This window comes from Panicum virgatum, chromosome 4N, assembly GCF_016808335.1.
Source record: "Panicum virgatum strain AP13 chromosome 4N, P.virgatum_v5, whole genome shotgun sequence".
NCBI lineage: Eukaryota > Viridiplantae > Streptophyta > Magnoliopsida > Poales > Poaceae > Panicum > Panicum virgatum.
This window is the reverse complement of record NC_053148.1, coordinates 36,865,813-36,880,861: the sequence shown is the minus strand read 5'-3', so window position 1 is coordinate 36,880,861 and position 15,049 is coordinate 36,865,813. Positions and strand designations below refer to the sequence as shown.

At 45.9% G+C, this 15,049-nt stretch overlaps 1 protein-coding gene, 1 long non-coding RNA gene and 1 pseudogene across 2 annotated transcripts; all 3 read left to right on the top strand.

The window, feature by feature from the left end:
- The first annotated feature begins 3,229 nt into the window (after window positions 1-3,229).
- Window positions 3,230-5,182, top strand: LOC120671199. The gene is made up of 2 exons (XR_005673535.1): window positions 3,230-3,692; window positions 3,942-5,182. It is a non-coding gene; the product is annotated as an uncharacterized LOC120671199 (long non-coding RNA).
- Window positions 5,183-9,154: 3,972 nt separating this feature from the next.
- LOC120669366 lies at window positions 9,155-12,823 on the top strand (annotated as a pseudogene).
- Window positions 12,824-13,132: 309 nt separating this feature from the next.
- Window positions 13,133-14,729, top strand: LOC120671040. Its single transcript, XM_039951267.1, has 2 exons — window positions 13,133-13,640; window positions 14,467-14,729. The coding sequence occupies exons 1-2, from the start codon at window positions 13,501-13,503 to the stop codon at window positions 14,687-14,689; spliced, it is 363 nt and encodes a 120-aa protein (XP_039807201.1). The 5' UTR covers window positions 13,133-13,500; the 3' UTR covers window positions 14,690-14,729.
- Window positions 14,730-15,049: the final 320 nt, after the last annotated feature.

Sequence of the window (15,049 nt, the reverse complement as noted above, 5' to 3'; positions counted from 1 at the left end):
GACAGCGGGAGCCTGCAGCGCCGCCACGGAACCTGCCATTTTCTCTATTGTAGCGCACGTGACGTTGCGGAGTAGCAAGGTGGTGGAGGACGAGAGCAACAAGATGGTTTAGAGGTGTCTGAACATGGCCGCGAGTAGTGGGCCAAATGTTCTGGGTTCGGTGGTTTCGGTGTTTAGCATCCAAGCCTGCTCAGGGATACCCCAAACAGTAGGATTTTTATGTTGAGGGTCTCTTACAAGGTTGAAATCCCCACCAATAATGCTTGGCCCCTCCCATGATGAGATGAAATAATGAAGATCCATCATAAATTGATCCTTCTCATCATAGTCAGGCCCATATATCATGGTAATTCTACAATGAAAATTATCTTCCCTTCTAGTGACAAAGCAACTGATGAAATTTTTTTAATAGCCCAACTATCTATTACAAGGGTATCCTAGTTACACCCCATCAGGATGCCTCCAGCTGCCCCCTCTGCTGGAAGCCAATTCCAACAGAAATCATTGTTGCCAACAAGATTAGCGATGTAGTTAGGTTGAAAATCTTTTTTCTTTGTTTCCTGTATCCCTACAAAACCAAGATCATGCCTACAACAAATCTCAGAGATACACTATCTTCTCCCTTTTTTACCAGTCTCCCTAATGTTCCAAAAGATCCCTTTCATGAGAAAACTTTTTCCCAGTGCTTGCCCCGTCTATTTCCATCACTAATATGTTCAGTGTCACTTCCTACCCTAGCAGGGCTTTTGGGTTAGTTGTGCAAGTTCCCCCTAAAATTGATTGGCTATTATCACCCCCCTCAAAAGGACAATTAGTACCACCATAACAATATCAACAAATTCAATAAGAAAATCAGTGCAAGTAAACTTAGTTTTTCATGAGTTTTTGCGGTCATACCTATCTTAGCAGGGTGATTGTCCTCCAGATTCCATTACTTTTTTTTTTTCAATTTAGCCCTTTCTCCTGGGTTGTTCTGTTGTCTTTTAGCTTTCTCCTGTCAGCGACTACAGGTCTGCACTTTCTCTTCAGTTTTTCTTTTCAGGATTCAGATCAACCTCCATCTCTTCTTCAACTTTAGCCTCTTCAGCTTCTATCTGCTTCTTAGCTTCTGCTATCAACCTATCCCCCTCAGGGTGGCCACAAGCATTGAGACTTCCATACTGGCATGATGTCTTCTGGGAGGTCGTCCTCCTTCTCTTGGCACTCTCCTTCATTCTCATCCATTTGAGCATCTTGGTCCTTATTTGTGATGGTAGTGCTTGATGTCTGCGACATCAATCATTCGGGCGTGGAAGACTATACACACAGAATATATTCTCGAATATATTCCAGAGAATATCACGTGAAGGAAGTGGACAAGGCAAAAGGAATAAACAGTAATTTCAACAGTGAGTTCTACTGTATCCAGGACAATTATTGAAGCCAGCAATATCATCCAGCTGTCCAGGCAACAGTAAAGGAGGATAATTGAAGACGCCGGGTGTCCAGCGCTTCCTTAAGCCTGAAGGCTCTTCCCGTCTATAAAAGAAGAAGCCAGACGCACGCATTCTACAAAACCTTGGATTACCTTACAGGCGAAGGGCGATTACAGCTTCTCCCTTATTTCTATATTACAATGAGAGTGAGATGGCTACTAATTAGGTGGAGTGATGGTGGATGCGCTCTGAGTATTAGGCTCGGTGTCTTCTCTCCTCTTCTTCGTCTGATTCCTTCATGTAGAATGCGTGCGTCTGGCTTCTCCTTTTATAGACGGGAAGAACCTTCAGGCTTAAGGAAGCGCTGGACACCCGGCGCCTTCAATTATCCTCCTTTACTGTTGCCTGGATAGCTGGACGATAACGCTGGCTTCAATAATTGTCCTGGATACAGTCGAACTCACTGTTGAAATTATTGTTTATTCTTTTTGCCTTGTCCACTTCCTTCACGTGATATTCTCTGGAATATATTCAAGAATATATTCTGTGTGTATAGTCTTCCACGCCCGAATAATTGATGTCGCAGACATCAAGCACAAACACTCTGGCATGCTTATCCCATGGCGGATTTGTTGATAACTCCTTATCAACACTGGCAGGTATTTAAATATTAACACATATTTAATTTTCATAATATATAATTCTTAATACTCTTGTTGCTCGGGAATTCAAAATTCAAATTCAAAAACACGAGTTACTATTCACGGCACTATTCAAATTCAGTAGTTACTATTCAAATTTGTGGCACTATTCAAAATATCAGGTACTATTCAAATTCTGAATATGAATAGGAGAATCCCACTCACAAGGTGGATGAACCACTTTAGGGGGTTTCTCTTTATGCGCTTTTCTTAATAATAATTAGGGAGTATTTAGCAACTCAGCGAGCAGAGCGTCGCTTTCACGCTACTATTTGCAGTAGTATTCTGGCAATATATATTGGATAAGTATGCGCTTAACTGTTAATTAAGAAAATGAACAGTGCACGAGCACTCACCAGAGAGTGGCTCAGGCACCCAAGTTCTACACTATTCTACGATAGCGACTTGCGTGGGTGGTGGATATGAGTGCGTGATTGTTATGCGGGTAATTAGCAGAGTAATATTTCACAACTAATATTCAAGCACCAACTATTGGACGATAGCGACCTCTTGTGAGTGCGTGATTATTTGAGCGTGATTATTGAATATGCAGAGTATGGGTAATGCGTGCTTCTCAGGATCTTGGCAGGTTGGCGAAACCAAAATTTCAACCGGTGGAGTGTCTTATGCTTGTGTAAATCCTACACGGTACTCACCGCATGCATCGCTAGCTTGCTTCAGAACCAGGCCTACCCGGTCTTCTCCCGAACTAACCCCGGCCACGCGTACACAGGACTCAGGCTCTACCGTCTTCCCAGGCAGTTTCACCCGAAGGGAACACTTCTCTACGGACACAGACTCTCTTATGTATATATATACATATATACATATATACACATATATATATACACATATATATACACATATATATATACATATATATATATACATATATATAGATATACATATATATACATATATATATATAGACATATATATACACATATATATATATATACACACATATATACATACATACATATATATATACATACATATATACATACATATATATACATATATATATACATATATATATATATATATATATATATATATATATATATGCCTTTATCTGTAGCCAGCCATAGAATAACAAATTTTATAGCCGGGCCGCCCACCGTCAGCCCGTCTCGCTCGGCTCTGACTATTGCACGGCTTCATTCCCTCGGCTGAGCCACAAGCCCACAACACATCAATTAATTTGGCAATTAATCATTTTGCAGAAAAACGGGAGCCATCCCAAAATCTCTCCCTCTCCCATTCTACGCGCTCGCGGAAACAGCGACAGATATCCTGTTTCTTCTCTCATCTTTCTCCAGTCTCGTAAAGCAGGCACCACTACTCCTCGTGATGGCGGCACGGCGTGCTGGTCCGGCGAGCTCAGTTGCGACGCTGCCGCTCGCCCACCCTCTGGCATGTCTTCGTCGGCAACCAGATCTGCCATGACCCACGATGCGAAAAATCTGGCATCCTCCCGGCGTATCTGCAACCATGGATCTCTGTGTGCGACAGCGGCTCCCATCGCCCCATCGGTGGAAGCCTACGGCCCGGCGACATGCCTGGTGGCGTTCTGGTAGGCCTCATCTATCACACTCTATGTCATTCGATTTGATTTCGTAGTAGGAACTGAAGCCAGGGTCAGATTAAGGATCAGGCCAGTTAATCCCCTCTCCTGATACAAGCAACTTCGATTCGATCAATTTCATCATCAGTTCATCACTAATTGTGTTTCTTTTCTTTGCGGCAACTCGAACACAAACTAGGTGCGTTTGATTGGCACCACGTGCCCTTCTTTTTAACTTTTTGCTCAACCTCAATGCAGATTGAAGTTCGATTCTTTTAGCAGATTCATTGGTCAATCATGCTTTGCGATCTCCAACTAGAGCAAAGAGGTATATTTCAGTTGGAATGTCACAAGGATTGGTCTAATTCCTTCTGCTTTTGGTTATATTGCTACTATATAAGCGATAATCTTTTACCGTAGTCACGAGAAATATTGTAAATCCCCATGTGAAATATCTTTAATCATTAGCTGTCACACAACAAATTTGCACATGTAACTGAGATGTATAAGTCCAGTATAGGATGGAAACCAACATAGTTGGGTTAAGCTTTGGTTACTATTTGATGATCTGTATTAGTCATATATTTAGCCAAAGTTGTTTATAACATGTGTGGGCCTTTCTGCAGCTGAATAATTTCTTTTGAATTCTGCCTCCGTTGATGGTCCGGAGCTGGCCGTTTGTGCCATCCCTTCACTGCTGGGAATAGGCTTACTAGACCGTCATACTAAATCAGTATTGATCTGATTCCTTTTGGATTAGCAGCAGATTCCCTCAAGATTATCAGCTGATTATCACACAATTCTCGTAATATCATTAACATTTTGTGACTTATTTCCCTAAATTTCCATAAATTTAATTGTAGACAAGTCTAATAATTTTACTAGATCTTCATTGTCCCTTCACCGCAGCAAAAATTCACCATATAATTTACTACTACTTTTAAAGTAAGCCGATTTTCACCATATCTGGATGTGGCACTTATGTATCATGGAACTAACATCTGAATTGTGTCGGAAGTTAGTGAATGTTATAGCAAGTCCATGCTTTATCTGAATTGTGTTTGTCGGAATTCATAGCTAGAAAATTACGTCAATCAATATTGTATACTTGTATTACAGTAATTCGGACCATAAGTGCATATCTACCATAAGTTTTCAGGTGATGAGCTCTTTCTGTCAAGTTCCACGCAAGATGAACTCACCTAAGAGCAGCCAACGGGCATTGTGCATTGATCTGAGTGCAATATCTGGCCAACCAGCTGCAACTGAATGAGAGCAACTCTAAATGATCCTCTAAAATTCTGAATGTAAATGTATTTAGCTAACAATGTTTCTATTAGTGTGCGATGTTTCTAAATTGTTGTACAGTTCGTATCCTGCTAAAATGGCTTACATGTGTATATTATAGTGATCCATTTTCTCGATTAATGTATTATGGTAATTGACCGTATGTATTTCGGTATGTTCGCCATTGTGGTAATTCATACATGCTCCGCCAAGATACTAATATATTCAAACTATCTTTCCCAATTGTAGTATTATATTATAGTAAACTGTTGTGTAGCTTTGATATAGTACAAAAGGCATTCTCATTACTCAGGTAAGTATAAGATTCTAATAAATTGATCATAATTTTCTTAGTAAATTGGCCCATGCCATTCTCGCAGATGAATTGTTTATTTCTCTATACCTAGTCAAGTATTCTCGTAATAACCAGAATTGATCATAATGTTTTTAGTAAATGGCCCATGCCATTCTCGTAGATGAATTGTTTATTTCTCAATAAAATACCTGGTCAAGTATTCTTGTAATAACCAGAATTAATCATATTTTTTTAGTAAATTGGCCCATGCCATTCTTGTAGATGAATAGTAAATTGGCTCCTGCGGGACACTTTGAGCAGTAGGAGAACTTTGAGGAAGGCAAGTATAACATGAACAACACCCATCACTTTTAATACAATTTCATACTGCATTTTAATATTGTATGCCTATAAGGACTTTCCTAGCCACTTTATATCCTTTATATATGTACCTTGGGTTGCATTTTTTTTAGTTGTGCTAGGTGCTGTGCTATAACACACTTGGTCCTTTTTAATTAAATTGATTAATGGTATATGCAACTTAATTCTGAGAGTGGCCCTCTGTGATCTGTGCTTGAGTGGCTCACGTCTCGTTAAAATATGTTTTGTTAGAAACATGGTTTAGGGGGCCAGCACGGTGCTTAGTGCTGGGTTGGCCACTCTCCCTAAGGACCGGTTCATAGAGCGACAACTTAGGACAACAGCGCTACCACAAGACTGGAATGGGACGGTCTTGGCTTACTAATTAGGTTTTTTTTGGTTTAGAGTAACTTACCTGCAGGGCAAGGGTGGTAAGCTTCAATGGTCCATGCTCCTCCGGCTTGGTCTGTGCTCCATGTCTTGTACCCCCGTGAGGTGGGCCCCATCGTCGCCGATCCAACCCTCGCGGTTACTCCTTACCAACGAGATTCTTTGTAACGACCTCGTAGTGAGTTTGCTAGCCATCTCACCTACGGAAGTGTGATGAACAACTAGCGTAGCTCACGACTTGTGGGTAAAGATGTGCAACCTCTGTAGAGTGTAAAACTGGTATACTAGCCGTGCTCACGGTCATGAGCGGCCCGGATCCTCCTTTTGATTAGTGGGGTTGCCTTGGTGGTTTGGTTTGGTTCTCAGTAGTATCATAATTAATTCTGATTAATTACTATGTAACTGGGTTATGGTAATTCATCCACTTATAGTAATTAGTTTTAATAAAACTTTGCCAAGATTAAAAGCTAATGCAGTTGAGTCAGCCAACCTTAGAGCCTCATAGTTTGTGTTATACTTGTTGAGTACAAGTTGTGTACTCACTCTTGCCTACTCTACTCTTTTCCTCTTGTTCTCTTTGGGGACACCTACTGCTGCTCAGTTCCCGGCGACGCGGATGAGTTCACCCGGAGCTACCAGGAGTACGAGAACTTCTAGGCGATCGTCTCTCAGTCGACGTCCCTGTGGTGACCAGCTTCCGAGAGACTTCGTATATGTTTTACGCTTCCGCATACTCTGTATCAGACATTTTGTCATTATTGTAATAAATAACATTCGTATTCGCTTTATTATATCTTTTTACGTGATATGTGCTGTGATATATTGTTCATTCTGTTGTATATACATGTGACTTGATCCTGGCACGTATATGATTGCTTGGTTTATGTCCTCTTATAAACCGGGTGTTACATTCACCTAATCCGCTAATTAAATAAAATTGTTATACAATATCAACGGATTCATACGGAAGTTACCGGTAGATCACAAGCGCGAAATTCGGCAGAGCTTCGCCGCTTTCCTTCTCCTCACCCCTCTTTTTTCTGAATTTTTTGTGCAATTTTTGGGCTCAAATGAGAAAGGAAAGGAGGCCAGGGCTTATATAGGTTGGGAGACCCCCTGTCGCCCGTGGGGGGCCCTGTCGCCCCTGGGGGCGACAGGCCCCCTCCCCCCGGCCAGGGACCTCTTTTCGAAAATTTTCAAAACGGACATATATTTTTGAAATTTTTATATTTTTTAAATATAAAAAAGAAAAAGGCGCGCACAGGCCGCCGGACCGAAGTGGGCTTCGCGGGCCTGGACGAAGACACAAGGGGGCGCCATCCCAAGGCAACACTTCGTGGGCCCGATCGAAGGTAGACCAGGCAGGCCGAAGACCATTTCCAAGAATCACAATTTTTTTTTTGAGAAACCGGGATTGCATTTCACATATGAAAGATAAGGTTTATATTGCAACTTTTGCAAAGGCACCCTCGGAAAATAAGAATATTACAATGCAATTCAAGAAAGGGTCTCCTGGTCGTCTTCGTCGCCGGCGCCCAGAGCAGCCTCCCGATGAGTCTCCGCCGCACCAAAGGTTGGAAGAGGAACGCATCCAGGATGCAGCTTGAAGCCGAAGCCCTTCTCGATGAAAAAACGAAGTTTTTGATTGCCTCACCGAGTATCACATCGAACACATCGACATGCCGTAGAAATGTTGAACGCCCGAGCAGAAGAAGGTGACCACCGGCCAGCATATCACCGAGGAACTTGGGTTCTGACGCCACAAGCACCGCCGGCCACCCCAAAACACCGAACATTCGAGCAACCGAAAGGGAAAGACCGCCCAAGCAGTTGCAAAGAAACCACTCCCCCGATTCCTCAAGAAAGTGGTAAGATAACCTCCCTGAATCCTCGCCAGACATGGCACCACCAGCAGTGCCATCCCCAGAGAAGGCAAGGGAGGGACAAAAGAACTCACCAGATCCGGCGAGGACTCTTATTCTCCATGGACCGTCGCAAAAGGAAAGGACAGCAGCTCCACCAATGCAATCCACCGCCCCGCCACCAGGGCGATAGCTCGGGCGCGGCCAAGAGCAGCGACGGTGGCGCCGCATCCACCCCTTCCAATGCCGATCCAGAGGAGCAAAAGGACCGGCAGGCACAAGCCCCACCGGTAAACCAAACCCTACTATATAGCTAATATATACAGGCCGGTTGCAGGCCGATGGCCGAAGCAGGTCTTCGTGAGGGCCGAGCTGGGCAGCTGACCAAAGGGAGTGATTTGCATGACAATATACGTGACCAGAATTGATGAAGCCAATACAGCCGAAGCTCTTGTCGAAGCCAACACAAAAGGGAGTGATTTGCATGACAATATATGTGACCAAAATTGATGAGGCCAATACAGCCGAAGCTCTTGTCGAAGCCAACACAGCCGAAGCTCTTGTATCGAAGGGGAGACAGAACAATATACAGCTTGTTGATCGCGAGCTATTCTTATAAGCCGAAGAACATGAATCATTTGGGTGCAGATGCCTCGACGCATAAACACCGAAGGGTGAAAAGTTGAAACCGAAGGGGTGAAAATCAAGAATAAATCACCGACCGAGCTTATTCACTTGCGAAGGGTTAACAGAATGTGATTTTTTACACTAAACATGATTAGTCTATACTATAAGGATCCAAAAAAATTGAAATTCACTTTCACCTATAACCCTCCTACCCACCTCTCACAGAGGGGCCACGAATCAGGAAAAACTTTCGTCACCCCAGCACGACAGCACCTACCAGCGTCAAAACCAGCGATTCAAGGTTGTTTCTGCCATTTGAAGCCTTCTTTTTTCACCGGGACAAACATACCCGCCGGCGCTGCAGCCACCCGCAGATCACGCCCCTGCACACGCGCAGTGCTTGGTGTTGTGGAGCAGGCGCGAGGTAGAGGCGGCGTCCGTCGCGCGGGAGCAGGTGCGGGCGGCAGTGCGCAGTAGAGAACGCGAGCGGAGGGACGATGGAGTAGTGGGGCACCGGTGACAAGATCAACGGGACGAAGGCGAGCACTGGACGGAAGGGAACGGACTGCAGGCCGGAGCGGGTGCCGCACTAACCCAATTGAAAACCTAGGCGACGACATCGTCCCTCCGCTCGTGCTCTACTGCACGCCATGGCGGAGATGGGGTCGATGATCACTTCAATTGTTGCTGCAGTCCGGGAATTACTTGATGTGTATAATTCTTCTTAGGAGAGCGCAAATATTGAAGTAGAAATTGTGTTCCCAGTTTCAGCAGATGCTGTTTCTAAGACATCTATCAATGGTTCACATCATGTAGGTTCTTCAGTAGCTGGTTTGGACAAATCTTACTGTTGTTCCTGGTGTGAGTTCTGGTGAAGGTTGCTCCATTAATGGAGACTGTGGCTCATGCCCCTACATGAAGGCACTGTAGTATATGACCTACCACATTTTAATTCACATGCAGTTTTTATTACCAATTTGAATATTGCTGGCAGTATGTATTAGAGTGAAAAATTGCAATATGTCTATTTGAACAAAAAAAAAGAATCTCTCTTTGACACAGAGAGTCAAAAAAAATCCATATGACTTCACAAAATTTTTACCTTATGAATTATATTTGTTATTTTGGTCATATTATGAATACTTAACATTTCACCTTTTATTTTTTCCATGTTTTGTTGGTTCATGTGGAATCTCTTAGATATTCATGCAAAATTGCAGAAACAATTTCTTTTGCAAATGGCTTAATTATTGATGATGATAATCTGAATCCTAATCGGAACAAGAAACAAATCATTCGGAATCCCAATCGAGACACGGACAATCAATGTCTCGCAACATCATATCCGAGATGTCCAATGCACCGTCGAGACAAGACGTCCAATGCACCATCGAGACGAGACGTCTAATGCACCGTCGAGACGAGACGTCCAATGCACCGTCGAGACGAGGTGTCCAACCCAACGTAGAGATATCAAGTCGCAGTGAAAAAGCAGAGATATCAACCCAAATGACCACTGCGACAAGTTGGACAAGTGCAACAAGAAAACAGAAAATGGCAACTGGCTCGGATAATCCGAACACCCTAGGGTCGGACTATCCTACCAAAGAACTCGGTTAATCTGACACCCTGGAAAAAGGGTCGGACAAAGGCTCGGGTCATTCTTCAGAGAGACTGTTTCACACTCTGGAAAATTGCCTATGGGATCGGATGATCCGACGCGGTCAAGGTGAGCGTCGGACTTTTCCTCGGATCATTCTCCAGAGAGCTCGTTTTCTCGGGATGGAAAATATCCTTCAGGGTCGGATGATCCGACGTGGTAACTTTGGAGCGTCGGAGTAATGGTCGGATCAATGATTAGAGACGATGCCTTGGAATTCAAATCCAGCCTTCAGCACCAGATGATCCGACATGGTATTCAAATAGCGTCGGACTAATGTGTCGGACAAATGAAATAAGCAATTGGTTTGAAACTCAACGACTACCGTGGAGATGATAGTGGGGTCGGATGATCCGACGCCCTGGTCAAGATAGGGTCGGATTATCCAACGCCTACGCAGAAAAAGCAGTAACAGCTCAAAACAGCTAGTCCAAGTTGGAGGGCTCTATATATGGGTTCCCCCGGCCATTTTGGAGTTGCTGGAGTTCAGAGAGACCTTAGACACATTGAAGAACATCTCCAAGCCAATCAAAGAGCAAAGTGATCACATCCTTAGGTTTAGTGCTAGTTTAGCTCATGAGTGAGTGAGTGAGCAAGGTTGTGTGCCTTGTGCCTTGGTTCTAGAAGAGAACCACCACTTGTATTCGGTGTGCCGGCCCCTTTGAGTCTTGGTGGCTCGCCGGCAATGTCAACGACCCTCCGGGTTGGTGTGGAGAGGTGACGACAAGTTTTGTGCGGGGGACGTGGAGACCCCCATCCTTGGTGGAGAAGCTCCTTAGTGGAACCCGGGGCCAAGGTGACCGTGATCTTGTTCACGGAAGAGACTTGGTGGCCGAAAAGTAATACTCTTTGTGAGTGCTTCAACAACGTAGATGTAGATGTGCCTTTGTGGCTAACCGAACCATGGGATAAATCCTCGTGTCAAAGAGTTTGCTTTCTCTCATCCCTACTTTAAGCTTCCGCATTTACTTATTGCAATCTTGTGTGTCTTTACTTTCATAGAGTAGAATCTTGATTTGATTGGCTATAAGTTGCATAACTCTTTTGAAATGAGGGTTTTCACACTAGATGAACCTTAGTTGCATATCTAGATAGTATGACTTAGTTTATTTTATGTGTAAATAGTTGGAGCTTTAGGTTAAGATTTTTAGTTTGCCTAATTCACTCCCTCCTCCTCTTAGTCTACAAGCACCCGATTCCTTTCATATTGTCCTGAAGACTTGCAATCTCGTGACGCATTAGGGCACGTACAACGGGGGACTTTTCCCCATCTCCGTGATGGTTTTTTTTAGAAAACCCCCCATCTCAGTCGAGAGACGGGCTCCCCGTCGGAGAAAATTGGAATTCTGCCATGCTCAAAGGTGGGCTTCGGTGTTTTGCCATCCCGAAAATTGGTTTCAGCCGATTGCCATTATGAAACGGCGGCCAACCGGTAGAATGCCTTTTCGAGATTTCTCAATTCATCTGCTGATTTCTCCAACAGTAGACCACATGAAGGGACCATTTTACCCTTGTGCTCACAAGAAACAGAGACCTTATCCTTATCCATCCGTTCGAATCTCAGGTCAGGCTCGCTCTCATCCATTCACCTCACTCGTCCCTGGCTCCTAGTTCTTGCGGCTACATCCCAGGTGCGGCTACGTCCGCCGGGCCGTCACAAAGGACCCCTCTGCCGCCATCGAGCTCGACCTCTCCGCGCTCCCCAGCGGCGCCGACGCGTTCGAGAAGGCCGCGCGCTACTGCTACGGCTCCAACTTCGAGATCACCGCGCGCAACGCCGCCGCGCTCCGCTGCGCCGCGGCGTTCCTCGACATGCAGCACCGGGCCGACCTGGCGCGCCGAGTCGACGAGTTCCTCGCACAAGCCGCGCTCCGCGTGCTCCGAGGAGCTCCTCCCGACCTCCGAGGAGCTCGGCGTCGTGCGGCGTGCCACAGACGCTGTCGCGCTCCGGATCTGCAACGAGGCACTGTTCCCGACCAAGACGCCGCCGGGGTGGTGGACGACGGAGCTCGCGGCGCTCTCGCCAGCGTCTTTTGAAAAGGTGGTCACGGCGCTGCGGTGCCGCCGCGCGGACCCCAAGGTGCTTGGCAACGCGGCGAGCGCCTACGTGGAGTTCGCGCTGGCCGAGGTCCTCGTCGACCCCCGGGATAGGGAGGACCGGCGCGCGCTTGTGGAGTCCGTGGTGGGCGTGCTCCCTTCCACCACCGGCGCGCCCATCCCGGCGGCGCTCCTCTGCCGCCTCCTCCACGCCGCGGTCACCACCGAGGGCTCCGCCAGGACGTGCCGCGACTTGGAGCTCCACATCGCGGCGGTGCTGGAGCAGGCCACCGCGGGGGACCTGCTGGGCATCGCGCTCTACGACGCCAGAGAGCGCGTCAGGAACACCGACACCGTGCGGCGCGTCATCGCCGCCTTCGTGGAGAGGTATGCGGATGCATCGACGGAAAGTGGGCGGAGCCGGCGGCGGGCGTCGCTGTCCGGCGGCCGAGCTGCAGAGGTGGATTCGTGCGCGATGGAGAAGTTGGCCAGGACGGTGGACGAGCTGGTGGCGGAGCTTGCGACGGAGGAGTCGCTAGCGATCTCCAAGTTCGTGGGTGTGGCGGGGGCGGTGCCCAAGGAGGCGAGGGGGTCAAGTAATAGGAGTCGTTTTCTCATCTGAGAGGTCAAGGGTAAAATGGTCCGTTCATATAGTCTACTGTTGGAGAAATTAGCAGATGAATTGGAAAATCTCAAAAAGACATTCTATCGGTTGGCGACCGTTTCATAATGGTAATCGGCCGAAACCAATTTACGGGATGGCAAAACACTGAAGCCCAACTTTGAGGATGGCAGAATTCCAATTTTCTCACCCCGTCGTCTCACGAGGCGACGCCCCTGTCCCGTGCTCCAAGGCGGAGGAGACGACGCAGCTTCCGTTGTACGGCCTCGTCAACCAGAGCCGATGGCATGCTCGGATCCCGCACGGGCAGCAGCCGATGGCCATACTCGAGCAGTTTTGGGCGCACAGGAGTTTTCCGCGCCAAATCCATCTCCAACCCCCAAATCCATCTCCCCGCTCTGAGTTCCCCAATCCAGATCCATCTGCACCTCAATCCGGTCATCACTTCCCCCGTTCCGCTCATCCATCTGCAGCTCGCACCCTCCTCGTCTCCGATTTGGTGCGCCTGAGATGTCCAAGCGAGTTGCAACAAGGAAGAAGAAGGGATCCCCACCGTCTGTGGCAGTGGCGGCGGCAGTAGCGGTGCTGGCCGCAGCTTGGCACCGACGGCCCGCTCTCTCGGACTTGGCAGCGGCTCAGCAGCGCCAGCGACTCGCCCAACCACAGGTGGTGTCGGCATGGGCGCGGCGACGACACCATCCTCCATTGATGGATCTAGCGGAGGTGGCTTCCCCAGCTCTTCCCCAGCGGAGGTGGCTTCACCTTCTCCAGCTTGGTTTGATGTGGCCGGCAGTGATCCCTCTTCTCCAGGATCATGGTAATCACTCAAAACTCATAGATCACGGTGCACTTTTTCTTGTTATTATTACTCCACAATATTGTAAGCTGCTATTGTGTGCTCGATCATGTTTGATGTTGGTGTTGTGCTACGTAGTTAAAACTTCGATTCAGTTGGTTTCTTTTACTCTGCTGCTGAATGCTGATAGCTTTGTAACAAAGCATTTCTTAGCAGCCTTGTGTGCTGCAAAAACTAAATGAATCGATAATTGCATTCAGATAACAGATACATGAAGGATGGCAGAAAAAGCTCAAATGTAGTTGTTGCAACTTTGTTAAATTGCAATTGGAAGTGCCATTGTTATATAACTTTTGGTGTTCAGAGTTGACTGGTCAGAACTCTGAAACTCTGGCATTCACGGTAGCTGATTACTTTATGCAATCATGTTCAATCAGGCACTTCATGTACAATTGTGCATTGTGTACTCTTTTAGAAAATAAATGATGTGTACACCTTTACACCTAATGATTGAACTACTTTTTACAGCTATAGAAATCAGACCTTTTGATTTTTGTCACATTGTTTCTTCTGACTTAACATATTCATGTCATGTTTACACTGAATAAAAAATCAACATGGGACGGGCTGAACTCTGCATTACTTATCTGATTTGGGGCAGCATCTGCATTTATCCTTTAGGACCAAGCGTAGGAACCAAATTTACCTCTGCACCTCGGGCCCTAATTCATTGCATATTTGTCAAATAATTGAGGTGTTGAAATGTCCTATGCTCTTGGCCTGCCAGTTGTATGCTTGCTTATGATTTCTTATATGAAAATAGAAATACTATCTATGTTTCGTGCAGGGATAAAGATCCACGTCCATCTGGTGGATTCATGGGCTACTTCAGAAATCAGCCACACAACCTTCATATGGCTGGTGCACCTATTTACAACAGCTCTTTGAACAGACCATTGTCCAACAATGACAATGACAATGACAATGAAGTGGAAATTATTATTGATGTTTCTCAAAAATATTGTAATTCTGTTGCTCTTATTTGTGCTCCATATATTTCTATCAACTAGCCACGCAATGGTATACAAAAATTTATTCACAAGTTGATCCTACCTATTTGCAAAACATTAAATAGTTTTAGAGACAAACCCAGTCTGTGGGTTGTATCATCTGTCTGTATGGTGATTCGAGACGCTTAGAGATGGAACCCGTCTATGGGTTGTACATGCGCTTATGGAATCTTGCGCCCATGGAATCCTTTCAAATTATAAACAACCACGGCGGGCCTCGATATAGAGCTCTTCGACAAGAGAACTCACTGCTTTTAATGTTCGTATTGTTAATGCCCATTGGAACTCTGACGCGAATCCTCTGGAAGGCCGCTTTGGAATCCCACTGAGCAAATTTAATTGAGAACGTTAAGTTAATTG

Coding starts and splice junctions, on each gene's coding strand:
- LOC120671040 (XM_039951267.1), top strand. CDS start 13,501: ATGGGCGCGGCGACGACACCATCCTCCATTGATGGATCTAGCGGAGGT. Junction 13,641..14,466: donor CCCTCTTCTCCAGGATCATG/GTAATCACTCAA, acceptor TGTTTCGTGCAG/GGATAAAGATCCACGTCCAT.